The sequence below is a fragment of the Idiotropiscis lumnitzeri genome, chromosome 13 (genome assembly GCF_059441095.1).
Source record: "Idiotropiscis lumnitzeri isolate Australia: NSW breed Sydney's pygmy pipehorse chromosome 13, RoL_Ilum_1.0, whole genome shotgun sequence".
In the NCBI taxonomy this organism is placed as follows: Eukaryota; Metazoa; Chordata; class Actinopteri; order Syngnathiformes; family Syngnathidae; genus Idiotropiscis; species Idiotropiscis lumnitzeri.
The window spans coordinates 965001-980000 of NC_142403.1; the positions used below are offsets into that span (position 1 = coordinate 965001).

At 49.4% G+C, this 15000-nt stretch overlaps 1 protein-coding gene across 1 annotated transcript in view; it reads right to left on the reverse strand.

Annotated features, from left to right (window-relative positions):
- The window catches only part of ect2 (epithelial cell transforming 2), a 299642-nt gene that overhangs the window by 220482 nt on the left and 64160 nt on the right, over positions 1-15000 (reverse strand). The window contains 1 exon segment of the mRNA XM_088312727.1: positions 167-259. Within this exon segment, the coding sequence (XP_088168853.1) occupies positions 167-259 (93 nt within the window).

Sequence of the window (15000 nt, forward strand, 5' to 3'; positions counted from 1 at the left end):
ACTGGCTCACACACATACACAACTTAATGACAAACTACAATAAAAAGTAAAAGTGTTTAAAAATTAACACTTATTTGGCTTGGCCACATTTAGTAATTTATGTCGTCAGTATGAATTAGTACTCATGCAACACATCCACAACTCTCATGAAAACTTTGTGCTGTACCATATTAACAATGGACTTTATCATCAATTTCTCTTCGGGACATGATTTGGCTCCTCTTATCTTTACCACAGGTACCTCCATTACTCGTACAGCCTAGAAAATAAAATGTGGGGAAAAAAATTAGAAAGAAAAAAAAGAACCATAATGGAAATTGATGACAAAGATTGGCAGAGGATGACCTGAGAAGCAAAATGTTTAAAGGATGATCCATGTTTTAACGTGACGTTTTCAGCATGATGCCTTCAGATCTGATTACATCAATGATACACGTCAATACCGTCGTGGTTAGTCAACTAATCTTAGCAGCCCTACATGTCCATGCTTGGATTCGCTCCACTAGCATTTGTGCTCTGCGACGTAAACACACACTTTCACTTTCACGTTGCAGACTGACAGGCCATTGATACCGGTTTGTTTTTGCCGATGGGGTCCAGCCACGTCGTCAACAAGTAGGGGCGGACAATGGCAGTTAAAAAAAAAACATATCAATATTTCTCTAAAAAAAAAAAAAAAAAGGTCAACAATAATTTGACGATAGAAAAAAAAATCTAAATCTGCACTTGCATCAAAGAACAATTATGCGTTTGTGAACAGGAGCTCTTGTTTATGTTTTAAATTGCTTCATACATCTGTAAAACTTAAAAGAATATTCTACGGGAATAATTAACAATAAATAACTTCAAATTATGTATCAATTTACATTGATTTTGGGTAATATTAAAATCAATTAAATGTCTCCTATTATTCCATGATGACAGCATTCATCGCATTTTGAGCAGCAGTAAGTACGGGTGCGCCACTGCCAACTACTTAAGCAATCAGAATGAAAAAAGGTGTTTATTACAGCAGTCAAAATGGAAAAAATATATTTTATTCAATATAAGGTGATTTGTGCCTCATTTGTCCCCTGAAATCCGACTAATACGACTGTAATTTGTCGACGGTCCTTATCACAGATAGCAGAAAAAATACAGCGTCTTTGTTGTTATTACACACAGGATTCTAGTGACAATAAATTGTGCCATGACCATTTGACCGGACAGTTTCCGAAATTGTCTGTCACATACTCACTAAGTTCCAGTAGTTATGTAGATTTCAAGCGTGTAAACTGAATGTTAAGCGAATATCAAACATTCCGGCTGTCACGTTTTATAACTTGCTTGCCTAAAGTACAGTCTGTCTGTGTGCGTGTGCGTGTGTGTGTGGGGGGTGTGTGCGTGTGTGTGTGTGTGTGTGTGGGGGGGGGGGGGGTGTGGGGGGGGGGTGCGTGTGTGGGTGTGTGTGTTTTTGCTCAACTGCAAGGATTTTCTGAGTGAGCATGTTTACTTAGCTTTTTTCTTTTTCCTTGTTTGTAGAGTCGCAAAGCTTTCCTCGTAATCCATGGTGGATCAGAATCCCCACGGTAAGCGTTTTGGCACGTTATGCCGTAGAACAGTGACAGTCTCATGTTGAGTCAAAGTCTAAAGAATTAAAATGTGTCTTCAAACGGGTTTTAAAAGTGGACATAGGGGGGGGCCTTGTCTAACATTTAATGGGAGGTCATTCCATAGGGAACGAACGGCAACAGAAAAGGTGCGATCCCCCCTGAGGCTCGTATAACCAGTTCAAACTCATGAGTAGGACCCGAGGTGAAACCATCTACTCAAAAAACAATGACAGACGTCTTTGCCATTATAACACCTTATGATAAATAGTCCAAACAGCATCGAAAAATCAAATAACTTCACGTGGCAAAAGACACTGTGTAAACAACTCGACACCGTCACGAAAAAGGGGTTTAAAAAAAGGGTCCGTGCGCTCGACTGAAGGGATAAAATGCCGTGGCGCACGTATTTCTGTCAAGTGGCCATCCCAGAGCTGTTTAATAAACATAAGGTACACGTTGGAGATGAGCTATTGCAAGCAGCACATCATGCAGTTACAATGCCGGACATTAGCGCCATGCATCCGTTTGACTATCCACTTTTGAACTCAAAAGTAATTTTTTGCAAACAGGATTTTGCACCTCCTCATTTATTTTTGTTCTAATTTATTTACAACCTTGATACAGTAATACACCTTTTTAATTGTTTAATATTTTATATTGTAGTTTAAAGATGTTCATAACTGTTGCTGCTTTCAAGGTTTTTTATTTTCTTCTGTTTTTGTAAAAGAGTCAAGGGACTAGTGCACCTGCTCTTTTATTTTCTTTGTTTAAAATATGTTTAATATTTTGCTGCTGTTTACATTGAAGTGGGGAAATACAACGTTGAATATCTGAATTATATGAATCCAATGGTGTTGTTGGCAGAGTTGTACTACGCTGCAGTAGTATCTCGTCTACACACACCTGTCTCGTCTGACGGTATGGAATAAGTGAAGACTTTAATATAAAGCGACAAAGAATCAAAGAAATATTACATCACAAACATACACGTAACAAAGTAAGAAAACATTTGAGAGCACATCTTTAACAGCTGTCATGGTGAGTTAACCAAGTTCTTCCCAAACAGAGCTATTTGAGTCATTTGGGGAATTTTCTTTAGTTTCAATATCGGAATATACATCGCAATCTCCCCAAATATCGCAATGTCAGTTTTTTCCAATATCGTGCAGCCCTATAGTACGTAATCATCGAGTGACCGTAATCGCATCATAGCACATGTGCTAATGCTGTTCGATAAACACAGCTATACAAAAACAGTGTTTTCGTTTTAATAAACGTGAGTTCGCTCGCTGACTAATGAAGGCATAATCCACAGTAGACACTAGGATATTTTAACATACCACAACAGGACATAGCTTGTGGCATTCCTTCAGATGCACAGGGTCGCCAATGTGTGCTAACTCCAGCTAGCTTCCAGTCACGACAGTCCCTATGTCAAGTATTAAATCGGGCATCAGCCGCAACATGCTTTCCTTTCAAGGTGCTGCTATGAAAGGGAGGTTTATATTGTATTAAATTTTGTGAAATACGCCCACTTTCGAACTTTGTCGCTAACGCAATCAAAAGTTAGCCACAAGACTTCTGTTTTGCGTCACGGATGACCCAGATTACCACTAATAAGCATGCTCCTCTCTGACAAGGCATTGTGCGTATACAATTTGTTTTGCAGCAGAGACATGAGAGGGAATTGATTAGTGTATTTTTTTACATCAATGCATATTTTAAGCACAACCAATGTGCTCATCACCTATGGGACGTGCCAAGTGTGTTAGGTGTTAAGCAAGCTGGGTGGTTCTCGCTGGGACTTAAAAAGCATTTAATTTATGAATTTGAAAAATGCTTCAAAATGCTTGAAAAAGATGTAAATTTTGTTATCTGGGTCTTAAATTGTATGCCGTATGTAACTTCTGTGTCCCATATTGCCTCAAAACTGTTTTCATTTTGATGAAAAATTGGAGCCTAAATAAATGGGATGGAGGAACAAATCATTGAGAACGCAAGGCCAGGTCGCATTCTGTGGTCTACATACAAAGAAATTCAATACAATACAATACTATTTTATTTTTATAGCGCATTTCATAACAGATGGAGATGGAACAAAGCACTTTCCATACGGTGTAATATAAATTAGCAGGTAGAGCTGCATGATTTTGACAAAAAAAAAACTAATTGCATACAATAGATTACAGAAGAACAGCAGAACAGTGACAGTCTCATATTGAGTTGAAAGCTAAAGAATAAAAATCTCTCTTCCAACGGGTTTTGGAAATGGACAGTGATGGGGCTTGCCTAACATTTAATGAAAGCTCATTCCATAGCGAAGAACCGGCAGCAGAAAAGGTGAGATCTCCCCTGAGGCTGCTCTTAGTCCTCGGGACGTCCAGCAGCATTTGGTCCACAGACCTGAGGCAGCGGGCAGGTGCTCAGGGGTGGAGGAGCTCAGAGAGGTACACTGGGGCTAGGCCATTTAAAGCTTTGAAGACAAACAGAAGTATCTTGAAGCGAACTCTAAAGTGCACTGGGAGCGAGTGAAGAGAGGCTAAGATTGGGGTGATGTGATCTGTCTTCCGAGCACCAGTTAAAAGGCGAGAAGCAGCATTTTTGACCACTTGGAGGCGCTTGAGTGAGGACTGGCTGACTCCAAAGCCTGTCAAATTTTAGACCCATTTCCAAATTGCCTTTTATTTCTGAAATTTTGGAAAACGTGGTCCACATGCAGTTACAATCTTTCTTAGAAGAACACAATGTCATGGAGTTTTTCCAAACAGGTTTCAAGAAAGTCAGCCATTACGAGTTTTTAATGACATCCTCCTGGCAAAACGACACTGGAGACTGTGTGTCTTGTCTTGTTAGAGCTAACTGCAGCGTTTGGCACGATGGACCACATTATTCTTCTGGCTTGTTTACAGCACCCGGTGGGGATTAGTGGTCGCACCCTAGAATGGTTTAGATCCTATTTGATAGGCAGGACCTTTTGTGTTCGCCTAGGTTGCACTGAGTCCTGCTCTTCCCCTTTGTCGTATGGGGTTCCACAAGGTTCTGTTTTGGGTGCCTTCCTGTTTTCGTTATACTTGTTGCCCCTAGGTTCCATCCTACGAAAACATGGACATTTCCTTCCATTGCTATGTGGATGACAGTCATACCTACGTTACGCTGAGCAGAAAAGACGCTTTTTCCTTGAGCCCACTTCTGTCCTGTCTAGATGAAATCAAAATCTGGATGTCACTTAATTTCTGGAATTTCAACCAAAGTTATGGTGTTCTGTCCCAGTGGCCCTTCTACTTTCGACTCTGTTGACCTTGGCCCCCTGACATCCCCAATAGCCTCAAACTTGGGTTTTAAACTGGACAGTGATTTTAAATTAGATCAGCAATTCAGTGCTGTCATTCGATCCATCTGGCTTTCTTTCTCAGCGGCACTTAGAAACAATAAACCATGCCTTTGTTACATCTAGGCTAGATTTCTGTAATTCATTTTACTTTGGAGTCAGCTAGTCCTCCCTCAAGCGCCTCTAACTCGTCCAAAATGCTGCTGCTTGCCTTTTAACTGGAGATTGGAAGACGGATCATATAACCCCAATCTTGGCCTCTCTTCACTGGCTCCCAGTACACTTTAGAGTTCGCTTTGAGATACTTCTGTTTGTCTTCAAATCTTTCAATGGCTTCGCCCCAGGGTACGTCTCTGAGCTCCTCCACCCCTTCGCACCTGCCCGCTGCCTCAGGTCTGTGGCCCAAATGCAGCTGGAGGAGGTGCCGAGGACTAAGTGTAGCCTCAGGGGGGATCGCACCTTTTCTGTTGCCGTTCGTTCCCTATGGAATGACCTCCCATTAAATGTTAGACAAGGCCCCCACCTATGTCCACTTTTAAAACCCGTTTAAAGACACATTTTAATTCTTTAGACTTTGACTCTGTCACGATCCATGTATTATCGTTGCAGCCGGGTGGGCGTGCCCGACGGCGCGCTACTTTTGGACTCTGCCGCGAGCGAGACGCGCTCACGAGCCACACAGCTGCGACCCATGAAGATAATGAGTCACGGACTATTTAAGCCAGTGGTCCCCAAACTACGGCCTGCGGGCCGGAAACGGCCCGCCTCCACATTTGGTCCGGCCCCCTGAACAATACCAGAAAGCATATAGATTTTTTTTTTCATATGTGTATTTGTATTTGATAATAAAGTTGGACTTTTGCAATAAATGTTCCTTAGTTATGAACTATTTTCAATATTAACAATGAGTTAGTAACTATTTTATACACGCATATAACGTGACATTCTGTTACAACCTTCTGCAGTCTGTGCCCCTATCTGGCAACCCCCAGAAAAAAAATCCTAAACACGCCCCTCTCAAAGAGAGAGCGGAATGATGGTGAAAAGATTAGGTACGAGAAAAATTGATTCAGAATGCAGGGCATTTAACCTGCAGTGGACAAACGATTATTTTTTTGTTCAATGCAAAGAAAGTTGTGTAGTTTGATCTGTCAAGAGGCGGTGGAGGTATTCAAAGAATACAATCTGCGACAACACGATGAATCCCGTCACCAAGACAAGTATGATAGCTTGCAAGGCCAAATGCGAGCAGACAAACTCTCAAAGCTAAAAAGTGGACTGTTAGCTCAGCAGTATATATTTGTACGCCAAGCTCAGCTGAACCAGTCATCTGTTCGGGACAGCTTTCGGGTTGCTCAACTGATAGCAAGCAGTGGTAAACATTTCACTGAGGGAGAGTTTGTCAAGAAATGCATGAACGCTGTCGCGAAGGAGGTGTGTCCCGAGAAGAAAGATGTCTTTAATGCCGTGAGTCTATCAGCGAGTACAATCACCAGACGCATTGAAGAAATCGGGGGTAATGTATATTCCCAGCTGCAGCAGAAGACAAAAGAATTTGAATTTTTTTCATTAGCAGTGGATGAGAGCACAGACGTGCAGGACACTGCGCAGCTGCTCATTTTTATTCGTGGAGTTAGTGCAAACTTTGAGATGTGCGAGGAGCTGGCAGCACTCCAAAGTCTGAAAGGGACTACGACGGGGGAGGATATTTTCGGCAAATTGTACCAAACCATGGAACTTGGACCTATTAAGACTGTGCACGGCACAACAGAAAGTTTATGTTCCAAGGACTTTTTTTTTCTGTGAAGAACCTAGAGATGTGTTTTTGGTTATTATTTATTTAATTTATTTATTTTCTGACTTTTGTTCTGTAAAGAATCCAGAAAGGGTTATTTGATTGTGGCTTTCTGGAAAACAATACATTTTTACATTTAGGCACTCCTGCAATCATCACACTTTTTCTGTTACAAACTGACCCCGGCCCCTCATCAGAGAAGGGAAAAGTTATGTGGCCCTCACAGGAAAAAGTTTGGGGACTCCTGATTTAAGCCATCGACGCGGACACACTCGCGTCGGATTATTGACCGAACTAGCTCTTGTCCATGTGCCTTCGCTACAGTCTTCGCCCGAGTTTTCCCGTGTATGGTGTTTGTAAGTTTTTGTTGTTTCCTATGTTTCAGCTATGTTTCGGCTCGCTTTCTGTTCTCGCTTCGTGCATTGGATCTAACCTTGCCCTTTTGTGGAAGGACATTCTCGTTTTCGGTTTTCTTGCGTTGCAAGCATTTTCTGTTCCTCGTTTCGATTTTCCTGGTGTGAGTTTTCTCCACCAGCGCTTTTCGTTCTCGTCTCCCGACGACCGTAAATATAGATACCCTAGTATTATTGATAGCAAGTTACCTTGCCTATTGAGTATTGATTGTCATTTGCCGGTCAAAATAAATTCCTGTTACCCAACCTTTTCCCTTGTCAGCGCTTTAAGAATCCACCTTCACCGCTTTCCAGCACTGGCTGGAGAGCGGTCCTCACAGATTAATCCGACCATGGATTCTGCTGACACCGAGAAAATTTATCACGCCTTGACCAGCCAAGGACGCTTAGTCGGCCAACAGGCTACCGAGCTCGCTACCCTGCGCGATGCGGTCGACCAACTGGCGCACAAACCCGCGAGCTTAAATGCTCAATTGAGCCCCCCAGTGCCCCCTGCCACACCGGTTCCTAACCCGGTCGTCTCTTCTCCCGGGGCTCAGTTCCAGAGTTTCCCGTTTAAGGAGCCTAACTTGGCTCACCCCGACCGCTACGGCGGGGAGCCCGGACTTTGCGCCCCGTTTATCTACCATTGTAGGCTGATCTTTGATCAGCAGCCCCTAATGTATGCACACGACAGTTCTAAAGTAGCGTTTATGATGAGCCTCCTGACTGGTCAAGCGAGTGCGTGGGCCATGGTCGTGAGCAACGCACGCCCAGAGATCCGTTCCTCGTTTCCAGTTTTTCTCACGGAATTCCAAAGGGTGTTCCACCACCCTATCCGGGGAAAAGAGGCCGGAGCAGAACTGTTGGACTGTAGCCAGGGTTCCCGATCAGTTGCGGACTACTCAATCGCGTTCCGCATCCGAGCAGCCGAGAGCGGATTCGGCGATTGCGCCCTGAGGTCTGTGTTCCGGAGAGGCCTGAACCCGGCCCTAAAGGACGAGCTGGAAGGCCGCGACGACGCCGAGACCCTGGAGGAGCTGATCACCCTGGCCATCCGGCTCGACAACCGCCTGCGAGAGCGTCGTAGAGAGCGAGGGGTGGAGCAGCGCCGCGCCGAGCCACCGCGCTTCCGGGTTCCCGAGCCTACGCCAGTCGACGAGCCCATGCAGATGGGAGCTAGCCGGCTGTTGTCCCGCTAACGTCGTCGAGAGCAGGAGTGGGAGCAGCGCCGTGCAGACCCTCCACGTCTCGGGGACCCCGAACGACCATCCGTCGACGAACCCAGGCAGCCGGGCCCGAGCCGCCCGGATTTCCACGAGAGGGAGCGGCGGCGCAGCACGGGGGCGTGTTTCTACTGTGGTCTGCCAGGTAATCGAGTAGCAGTGTGCCCGGAGATGACCGGCCGCCGGGAATCGCCTCCTCGCCGCCCAGCTCACTGTGAGTCCGCGGACCACCCCTCCGCGGCCGCAGAGTTCCGACAAGAGCAGCCCGCCTGCGGGGCGGGGAGTCGGGACAACCACGGTACCCCCCTGAGACTAGAGATGGACGGAGAGATCATCGGACTCAGTGGCGGAGTCAAAATCCGCACACTGATTGACTCTGGAGCAGACGACTGCTTCACTGATACGGGCTTAGTTGCCCAACTCGGCTGCATGGTCACCGAGCTTAAGCAATCCGAGAGACTTTGTGACCTCGACGGACATGTTCTGGCCGATATCCGACGGTTAACCGAACCACTCACGTTGAAACTATCGGGAAACCATATTGAAAAACGATCGTTTTTTTGTCATGCCGGCTAGGGCAGCCCCGGTCGTACTAGGGATTCCGTGGCTAGTAGCACACAACCCGGTGATCGACTGGGGTCGCCTCTCCCTCTAAAACTGGAGCTCGTTTTGCTACGCGCACTGCCTACGGTCAGCCGAAGAAGGCTTGCAGGTTAGAGCAGCCCCGGAGGTGGAGGTCTATCTTGATAACGTGCCGCCTATCTACCATGACCTCCGCGCCGTGTTTAGTAAAGAGAGCGCGAAATCCTTACCGCCACACCGCCCGTATGATTGCGCTATCGATTTGGTGCCTGACCCGGTCCTGCCATCGGTACGGTTGTACAAGGTGTCGCAACCCGAACAAACAGCTATGAAAAAGTACATAACCGAATCGTTGGCCGCGGGGTTGATTAGACCATCTACATCTCCGGTTGGAGCAGGACTATTCTTCGTAGAAAAGAAAGATAAGTCTCTCCGCCCATGTGTCGACTACAAGGAGTTGAACGCGATCACGGTAAAAAACCGCTATCCATTGCCCTTGCTGGACTCAGCGTTTGCCCCCCTTCAATCCGCAACAATTTTTTCAAAGCTAGACCTTCGCAGCGCATACCACTTGGTCCGCATTAGGGAGGGGGACGAATGGAAAACCGCGTTTAAAACCCCGCTTGGACACTTCGAGTACTTAGTCATGCCCTTTGGGTTATCGAACGCACCAGCAGTCTTTCAAGCACTCATCAACGACGTCCTCAGAGACATGCTCAACGTGTGCTGTTTCGTATACTTAGACGATATACTAATTTTCTCTCGCTCCGCAAAAGAACACCATCAGCACGTGCGTTCAATTCTACGACTCTTAGAAAATAAACTGTACGTAAAAGCCGAGAAATGCGAGTTCCACAAGGCGTCAGTGTCGTTTCTAGGGTTTATTGTGGAGAACGGGCAACTAAAGGCCGACCCGGCAACTCGGAAGCAACTACAGCGGTTCTTAGGGTTCGCCAACTTCTACCGACGTTTCATAAAGGACTATAGTCGTCGGGCGTTGCCCCTCACTCGCCTCACCTCTACAAAAATCCGATTCTCATGGAGTAATGAGGCCGAGAAAGCATTCGCAGATCTCAAAAAAGCATTTACTAATCCGCCTGTATTGCATCACCCTAATAGCGATCTTTCCTTTGTTGTAGAGGTGGACGCCTCTGATTCCGTCCTGTCTCAACGGTCCCCGGTCGACCAACGTCTCCACCCCTGCGCCTTCTTCTCCCGTCGCCTCTCCCCAGCGGAAGCGAACTACGACGTGGGAAACCGAGAACTTCTGGCAGTGGTTCTGGCTCTGCAGGAGTGGCGGCACTGGCTGGAGGGCACCCAGGAGCCTTTCATGATTTACACTGACCACAAGAACTTATCATACATCCGCTTTATGAAAAGACTGAACCCCCGGCTGGCGAGGTGGGCTCTAATCCTTAGCCGCTTCAACTACACGCTGACGTACCGGCCGGGGGCACGCAATACCAAGCCGACGCTCTGTCCCGCATCCACGACGCATGGGAGGACGAGGAGGGGCCGGCGAGCGTAGTGCCCAGTCATCGCCTGGTGGGAGGCCTACAGTGGGAAGTAGAGCGGCGAATCCGGGAGGACCAGGAGAAGAGCGGTGCTCCAGCAGATTGCCCTCCTGGGCGGCTTTTTGTGCCGAAACAGCACCGTTCGGAGGTGATTCAGTGGGGCCATGCCTCCAAATTAGCCTGTCACCCAGGCATACGGCGTACCCTGGGCCTGATCGGGCAACGGTTCTGGTGGCCCTCGCTCAAGAAAGACGTGACGGCGTACATCCAGGCTTGTCCGCCATGCGCCGCCAGCAAGTCATCGCACCAGCCACCAGCGGGTCTCCTCCGGCCGCTTCCCATCCCAGCACGCCCCTGGGCCAACATTGCGTTAGACACTTCGTCACCGGTCTGCCCGTTTCCCGAGGGCACTCCGTCATTCTCACCATAGTGGACCGGTTCTCCAAGGCCGCCCATTTTTTTGAAATAGAAATAGAAATCCCTTTATTGTCATTGTACTCAAGTGTGCAACGAGATTAGAGGGCTCCCCTCTACAGTGCAATACAACAATAATACAGACAAATATATAAATTAGATAAATAAATAAGACTGAATAGGGCATATAGAAACACATCACAATGCTGTTTTGCAAGGTTAGGGTGGTCTCGTGTGTGTGTGAGAGTTCAGTATGGAGATGGCTCTCGGAAAGAAACTGTTTCTCAGTCTATTGGTCCTTGATTTGATGCATCTGTAGCGCCTGCCAGAGGGCAACAGGTCGAACAGGTGTGAGTTTGGGTGGGTATTGTCTTTGACGATGTTGAGAGCCCTTCTGAGGCACCGGGCGGTGTAGATGTCCGACAGCGAGGGGAGAGGGCAGCCAATAATCCTTTGCGCTGTTTTGACTGTCCTCTGGAGCCTCACTCTGTCCGCCTCAGTGCAGCCGCTGTACCAGGTGGAGACACAGTACGTCAGCAGGCTCTCGATGGACGAGTGGTAGAAGGCCAGCAGCAGCTTCCTGTCCAGGTTGAATTTCCTGAGGACTCTCAGGAAGTGCAGACGTTGGCGGACCTTCTTTACCACTGCTGTGGTGTTGTGACTCCAAGAAAGGTCATCGGAGATCTGTACTCCCAGGAACTTGAACGTGTGGACCCTCTCCACACACACGCCTTCGATGCAGAGGGGGGGCGGCAGCGTCTTGTTCCTCCTGAAGTCGACGACAATCTCCTTTGTTTTAGCAGAGTTAAGGTGCAGTCTGTTGTCCTTGCACCAAGTTGTCAGTCTCTTTACCTCCTCTCTGTAGGCTGTCTCGTCACCTTCCGAGATCAGACCGACCACTGTCGTGTCGTCAGCAAACTTGACGATGGTGTTGTTGCCGTGGGCCGGGCTGCAGTCGTAGGTGTAGAGGGCGTACAGGAGAGGGCTCAGCACGCATCCTTGGGGGGAACCGGTGCTCAGCATGAGGGTGGAGGACGTGTAGGGGCCGAGCAACACAGTCTGGGGTCTGTTGGTCAGAAAGTCCTTAATCCAGATGCGTGTGAGGGCAGGGAGGCCGAGAGTGTCCAGTTTAGCGACGAGGATGTCTGGGATGATCGTGTTGAATGCCGAGCTGTAGTCCACAAAGAGCATCCTTGCATAGCTCCGCTGTTGTTCCAGGTGGCCCAGTACAACATGCAGAGCAGTGTCGATGGCGTCCTCAGTGGATCTGTTAGCCCGGTATGCAAACTGGTAGGGGTCCAGAGTGGGAGGAAGGCAGTCCCTGATGTGCTGGAGAACCAGCCTCTCGAAACACTTCAGAATGACTGGTGTGAGAGCAACAGGACGGTAGTCATTCAGGTGGACGGCTGGTGACTTTTTGGGGACAGGAATAATGGTGGAGGTTTTCAAGCAGGAGGGGATGACTGCCTGAGCCAGGGAGCGGTTGAAGATCCTGCAGAAAACATGTGACAGTTGGTGGGCACATGCTCTGAGGACCTTGCCTGGTATTCCGTCGGGTCCAGTAGCTTTCCTGGGGTTGACCGCCAGGAGCGCGCGCCTCACATCGTGTTCCTCTACGATGAGTGGGGGGGAGTTGGAGCTTGAAGTGCGGGGGTGTGACGGTTGGGGCGAGTCAAAGCGAGCGAAGAAGCAGTTAAGCTCCTCTGCCAGCGATGCACTCGGGTCTACAGAGGTCGTGCTGCTGCCACGGAAGTTGGTGATGCTCCGTAGACCCTGCCACACCTCCCGTGGTCTGTTACTGGCAAGGTGGGCCTCCAGCCTCCCCTTGTAGGTTGCCTTTGCTAGCTTGATGCCTTTGCTCAGGTCAGCACGAGCCACCCTGTACTGGGCTTTGTCGCCTGACCTGAAGGCAGCGTCACGGGCCTTGAGGAGAGCGCGAACCCTGCTGGACATCCAGGGCTTCGCATTTGGGAAGTATAGTCTTTTGTTGGGACACAGTTTCCATGCAGAACTTGATGTAGTCCAGTACACAATGCGTGTAGACATCAAGGTCCTGATGATCAAAGAGGTCCCAGTTTGTGTCATGAAAGCAGTCCTGTAATTCACTCATGGCGTCGTCACGCCAGGTTTTCACAGTCTTTGTGGTAGGCCTGAATCTGCGCCTGAGAGGGGTGTACGCAGGTGCGAGCTGCAAGGACAGGTGGTCTGACTGGCCGAGTGGGAGGGCTCTGTATGCGTGCTTGATGTTCGAGTACACATGGTCGAGAGTGTTGTCTCCCCTCGTCGGGCACTTGACATGCTGGTGAAACTCTGGGAGTACAGTCTTGAAATTGGCCTTATTAAAGTCTCCCGCTACAATGTGGACGCCATCAGGGTGCGCCCGCTGATGTTTATTGATGACGCACGCGAGTAGCGAGAGCGCCGTGCTAGTGCTAGCGTCGGGAGGGATGTAAACAGCTGTGACAATCACTACCGTTAGCTCCCTCGGGAGAAAATAAGGCCGGCATTTAACGGACATGAACTCGATGTCGGGGGAAGAGTGCTTCTCGACGATCGTGCTATCGCCGCACCAGTTCTCATGCACGTAAACACAGAGCCCCCCGCCCCTCCTCTTACCGGTGTCCCTCGTCCGATCCGCGCGATGTAGCGAGCGCCCGGCCAGCTGGATGCTAGCGTCGGGGACGTCTGCGTGCAGACAGGTTTCCGTGACGACGATCACACTGCTATCGCGCACATAGCGGTTTCCCAGGATTTGTAATCCCAGGTCGTCGATTTTGTGGACCACGGATCTGGCGTTGGTGAGGTGCAGACTCTGTAGTGGTTGCCAATGGGGCTGCCGTCGCAGCCGTTGCAAGACACCGGACCTGCAGCCTCGCTTCTGCTTCCTCTCTCTGCGTCGCCTGCGCCGCCTCCCGGTCCCGATGACCAGCCACGGTGAGCCGGGCAGCCTCGCCAGTTCGTTCGGAATTTTGTGATGGTTATTTCGCATCGATATCCAATGTTCACGATGTCCTGGCGGGTATATCGATGTTGTGCCTCAGTTGATGCCAATAAGAGCAAGCAAACACGAATAAAAAGTAATAAGGAGCACTGTGAGGGGGAGCTGTTAGCCGCTGCGTCCATGCGCGCCGCCATCTTGGAAATTTTGTACCCTTACCCAAGCTACCGACAGCCCTGGAAACGGCCAACCTCCTGGTACAGCATGTGGTCAGACTCCATGGCATCCCGGACGACCTGGTATCCGACCGAGGCCCGCAGTTCATCTCCCGGGTGTGGAAGCGGTTCTGTCAGTGCCTGGGGGCGACATCCAGCCTCTCTTCGGGATACCACCCACAGACCAACGGACAGTCGGAACGCGCAAACCAGGACCTTGAAACCGCACTCCGATGTGTTTGCCTGGACCAGCCGTCTACCTGGGTCGATCATCTGCCATGGATCGAATACGCCCATAATACTCTGGTTTCCTCGGCAACGGACCAGTCGCCATTCCTGGCGGCCTACGGATACCAACCTCCGCTGTTCCCGACTCAAGCTGGTACCGAAGAGGTCCCCTCAATTCAGCAGCACCTGAAGCGAGCGCACCGGGCATGGAAGGAGGCCCGGGCCGCCCTGTCACGCACAACGTAGCGGAACCAGCGCATCGCAGATCGTCGCCGCCACCCGGCTCCAGGGTACAAGATCGGCGACAAGGTGTGGCTGTCAACACGCGACCTTAACCTGGCGGGGTCGTCCCGCAAATTGGACCCACGTTTCGTGGGCCCCTTCGAAATCTCGGCCATCATCAACCCGGTCTCCGTCCGCCTTAAGCTGCCTCCCACCATGAAAATACACCCTGTTTTCCACGTTTCACTCATCAAGCCGGCTCCTACCTGCCCTCTGGTGCCACCTACCGCCCCGCTGCCACCTCCGAGGGTCATCGACGGCGATCCAGTCTACACGGTGAGGGAGATCTTGGACTCCAGGCGCAGGGGGGGGGGGGGGTCCAGTACCTGGTCGACTGGGAAGGCTATGGTCCAGAGGAGCGTCAATGGATCCCCGCTCCTGGATCATGTGTCCATCTCTGCTTCGCGATTACCACCACGCCAACCCGTCGAAACCAGGTAGTCCGCCAAGGGGCGTCCGTTGAGGGGGGGGTACTGTCACGATCCATGTATTAT